This window comes from Arachis hypogaea, chromosome 16, assembly GCF_003086295.3.
Source record: "Arachis hypogaea cultivar Tifrunner chromosome 16, arahy.Tifrunner.gnm2.J5K5, whole genome shotgun sequence".
NCBI lineage: Eukaryota > Viridiplantae > Streptophyta > Magnoliopsida > Fabales > Fabaceae > Arachis > Arachis hypogaea.
Window position 1 is genome coordinate 129,398,721 of NC_092051.1, and position 4,809 is coordinate 129,403,529.

Below are 4,809 nucleotides of genomic sequence, written 5' to 3' on the forward strand. Positions count from 1 at the left end.
ATTTATAGAAGGATTCAGCTTCCCTTCTAAGGACATTCAGGTCCGTTTTCCACACCCCATCTTGAGACTTTAAGATGTTTAATTATATATTTTGGACAATATTTATTTTATTTTTTACAATGTTAATTTTATTATTTTGTTTCAAAAAATTTGGCTGATAATTATATTTATTACATATTTAGAATTATAGAGACTTTAATATTTATGAATTTAAAAATTATAATTTATTTATATTTTTAAAAATTATAATTTTATTAAAATAATTATAAAATTATGTTATATATATAGTGTAATATTTAATGATTTATTAATAAAATAAAATAAAAATTAAAAAAAAATTGACAGGCTTAATCTACCCACCCACCAATAAACAAGACGGAAATGAAATTCGGAATCGCTTTGTTAGAGGAGATGGAACGAACCAGCCTGCTAAATAATAAAGTTTTTGTAAAATGGGAGAACTAGCCCGTTTGTCACCCGCTATGTACCTTTGAATTGATTTAAAGGCCCAATGACAAACGACGTGGCTGAGAGGAAATTAAGAAACAGATTATCTCAACAATTTGGACCAAAACAAACAAGCAAGCCGACCTTGTTAACTGATTAATTCCCAAGGCGGCAAGGCATATTTGACCCAAAAAAAAAAAAAAAAAACCCAGAGCATCGGGACACATGGCGTTCCACAGAACAGAGGGAGCAAATAAAAAACAAAAGTGAGGAGGAGGAAAGCAGTGAAAAAAAAAAAAAAACAAGAAGAGCACGAAGAAGATGTTGAGGGTTGCAGCAAAGAGGTTTTCTCCTCTGTCTTCGTCTTCATGGAGAGCTAACCATGCTACCTCTGCTTTTGTCTCTCGGAACCCCATCGCCCCTCACTATGAGTCCCACGATCGCGGATCCGCTCCCCAACCCAAATTCTTTCTCCCATTCCGAGGTTAGGGTTTTCTCCCTCTTTCCCTTTCCCTTTCCATATACATTTTTGTTTCAGCTCCAAATCAAAAGAGACCAAACAAATTGATTTGTGATTATTTCTGCCCCGTGCCCTTGATTTGATGCTTTTGTCTGTTCGGTATGTTTCGGTGCTTATGCGCCAACCTGATTTTATTATTATTCGCCATATCGTAGTATTGGTAGTTGCTTTGCGCAAATCATTTAACTCTTCCTTGGTTGGTATCCAGATTCGAAGTTCATCTATTGCGAGTTTTTTTTTTTTTTTTTTTTTTTTTTTTTTTTTTTGCAGTCGAATATTTGTGTGGGATTTTGAGAATGTTAGTGATTGTTGATGATGGTGTTCTTCTACTAGTGCTATGTTGTGCCCGAAGAACAAAGAACAGAAGGATAAAAGATGGCGTTAGAATAATTCTCTTATCTTCCTTCTTTTGGAATTTTGAATTTTGATCGTGACACGTGAAATATCTTGCGTTTGTATTATCGTCATTTTTCGTTTGATAGTCAGAAGTTACCAGCTGTCAATAGAATTCAAATCGAATGAGCATTTGAACTATCAGTCTATCATGTTGTGTTCAAAATATCTTGTAACCAAAAGCTTTTCAAGAGTGTTTTATTGAGAGCAGACACACACAAGCCTAGCATGCTGTTGTTCTGAAGTATAACAGGTTATGCTTCATTGTAGACTTTGGATTATAGTAAAAATATAACGTGTACAAGAGATTGCATTACCAATGAAAAATTATGAAAGTGTAAAACATACCATGTGGGGAGCTTTCCTTCTGAAATCGATACTAGCATCGATATGAACTACAATTTCAAACAAATTACTCCTAAACTATTTGCATACATCTAGTTGTGCTGATAATAACTAGTAAATTCCATTGCTAATAACTGTTTGTGCTTTTGATTCCAGCTTCTAGGGATAAAAAGCCTACCCTTTCACAAAAAATTAAAAATAAAATATTAAGCTGTTTATTTGAATACATACCAAAGTATATTTGACAGGTCACAAAGCTTGATTATCTTCATGATTGTTATGTGTGTATGATGTAAGGTATTTGTTTGTGCCATTCTTTGATTTATTCCTCCTATGTCACTAGTTCAATATTTCTCAAGAGATTGTTTAATCAAGAGTTCAATATTTCTTCGGAACTAGTTCAATAGTTGATAACCAAATTGTCTGCCATCCTATGATTTGCCCCTCTTATATCACTAGTGCAATGGTTCACAAGTAGTAGTTTATTCAAGAGTTCTATTAATCATAAGTTAGGTTTCCCTGGAACTGGTTCAATAATTCATAACGAAAGTGTGTTATTCAACGACAAAACATTTAAAAAAGAAAAATAGGAAGAAAAGAAAAGAAGAAAGAAAGAAAGTCATTAGTGAAGCTTATTTGAGATTGATTGGTAAATATTTTGTACTTGTTTGTTGTTTTACTGAGCATTGTGGCTTTTAATTGTGTGTATGTTGATTTTTAATTGTGCTATAAAAGTAAGTGAATTTTGGGCATTTATATACAAGTACCAGCAAGGACAATACCCGGTGCCGTCGTGCTGATATGGTTATGGAGACCATTTAGCAGTATGTTGTATCCATCACATTTGGGTTGCCTTCGTTTTATTTTCCAGGGTTTGGTTTATTAACGTCTTAGCCAACTTAATGTTACTCGTTAATTTATTTTCAATTTGTACCCAGGTTTTGCTACTGGATTGCCAGTCCATACAAACGAAAACATTATTCCTGAAATTCCAGCAACTGTTGCTGCTGTCAAAAACCCTTCCGCTAAGATTGTATACGATGAACACAATCATGAACGATATCCTCCTGGTGACCCAAGCAAGAGGGCATTTGCTTACTTTGTCCTAACAGGTGGTAGATTTGTCTATGCCTCTCTGGTCCGTCTCCTTATCCTCAAGTTTGTTCTCAGTATGTCGGCCAGTAAGGATGTTCTTGCTCTGGCTTCACTTGAAGTTGATCTCTCCAGCATTGAGCCAGGCACCACTGTGACTGTTAAATGGCGTGGAAAGCCCGTGTTCATCAGGCGCAGAACAGAGGATGATATTAAGCTGGCAAACAGCGTTGACATTGGATCTCTTCGCGATCCCCAGCAGGATGCGGAGAGAGTCAAGAACCCTGAGTGGCTCATTGTGATTGGGGTTTGCACACATTTGGGTTGTATTCCCTTGCCGAATGCTGGTGACTTTGGTGGTTGGTTTTGCCCCTGTCATGGTTCACATTACGATATTTCTGGCCGAATTAGGAAGGGACCAGCGCCATACAATCTGGAGGTGCCAACTTATACCTTTTTGGAAGAGAACAAGTTGCTAATTGGTTGAAAGTCGCTGGATAATACCTACTGCACCTGTTTACAATTATTTTTTTCGATAATGTCGAAACGCGGCACGGACATTCTTGCTCTCGAGTACTTATTTGGTTTGTTTAGCAAGTGTTTATGCAGCTCAGAAATTTAACTTTCTGTGTTTGGCGTGACCTATATCAATAATCACCTGGATTTTTGCTTGTCATAGGCTTTCATTAGTTGATGACTTCAGGTGTATTGTATAATTTATAGCAGTGATACTTTTAGATGATCTAGAAATAAGATTCTGCTGAAGCAGTAAAATTTAAGGAATTTAATCAATGTGAATCGAGTTCTTCTAGTCACTGGATAGTAATGACTTTTGAGGTGAGTGGTTCAGTTAGCTTTATATATATATATATATAACGTGTTTTTTGTTTTTCCTCCGTAACATGATTATATGCTATGAAGCAGGGACATGGGATATGGACACACTATTTTTTATTTTTTGACATGAAGATATAAGTATTTTTGGGATAAATTGTAATAATATAATGAGATGTTATTGAATTTTTTAGTTATTTAAATTTTTCTTTAGTTACATAAAACATTTGAGATCAATTTTTTGTTTTAATAAATAGTAATATATTATATACTATTTATATTATAGAGATTAGGAATAAATTAGACAAGTCTATGCGTATGTACAAAAAAGTTCCAGGTCCGTGAAGGGTCATGATAGAAGAGTACGTCCTGTGTGGGTGACAGCATATGTGAAGGTATGTTGGATGGTTAGCATCTTATATACATGGAAGAAAACTATTTTGGCAAGTTTGGGACAATTCAAAATACTTTTTTACTTTGAGTCTAGGAAGTCGTTTAAGAGACTTCCGCCGGTCCAACCTGAACTGTAGAGCAAGTGTTTTGCGATTTGAAGTGGGAGGATGTGATGATTGTGAGGCGATCTAAATGATATTGTTGATGATTAGCCCTGTAGTGTTTTGATTAAGAAAAGAGGTTTTGAATAGATATAATACATTTTGATTTATGATGGATAGTGATTGAATGGATATTAGTCCCCAAGTATGTATTTTGATTATGATTGATGATGATTAGCAAGGACGGATATTTTATTCTGCTTGCATTATTTTTGTTATTAGTTTGACAAGAACGTATGTTTTATTCTGTTTGCACGATATTGATTTTATGATCATTTATATCTAACAAGGATTATGACTTTGTTCAGTTTATTTTGTATTATTATAATTTCATAGGAATGGTAGTTTCGTTCCATTGACAATATAAGTGAGGGGTTGAAACTATTAGAATATAATATTAGTGGATTAGGTTAAATATAGTTGGAATACTGGAGGGTTAGTAAATTAGGTGTATTTAGTTGAGTTGTTAGTGATGATTGTAGTTTGATTATCAGTATATATGTGTATCATTTAACAAGCAACTCAGAAAATAGATTTCTTTCAATATATGTGTTCCTAACTTGGTATCTAGAGTTTTTTTTTTTTTTTTTAGTTTGTGGCAGCAATTTTTTCTTCTATTTTTTT

The 4,809-nt window shown here is 34.2% G+C and overlaps 1 protein-coding gene across 1 annotated transcript; it reads left to right on the forward strand.

Annotated features, from left to right (window-relative positions):
* The first annotated feature begins 579 nt into the window (after positions 1 to 579).
* On the forward strand, positions 580 to 3,612 carry LOC112754982 (cytochrome b-c1 complex subunit Rieske-4, mitochondrial). The gene is made up of 2 exons (XM_025802826.3): positions 580 to 931; positions 2,644 to 3,612. Exons 1-2 carry the CDS (start codon positions 769 to 771, stop codon positions 3,282 to 3,284), a joined length of 804 nt encoding a protein of 267 aa, XP_025658611.1. The 5' UTR covers positions 580 to 768; the 3' UTR covers positions 3,285 to 3,612.
* Positions 3,613 to 4,809: the final 1,197 nt, after the last annotated feature.

Bases quoted from the DNA above. Each gene is read 5' to 3' on its own strand.
- LOC112754982 (XM_025802826.3), top strand. From the start codon at position 769: ATGTTGAGGGTTGCAGCAAAGAGGTTTTCTCCTCTGTCTTCGTCTTCA. The intron at 932-2,643 runs GTTAGGGTTTTC...ATTTGTACCCAG, and splicing joins ATTCTTTCTCCCATTCCGAG to GTTTTGCTACTGGATTGCCA.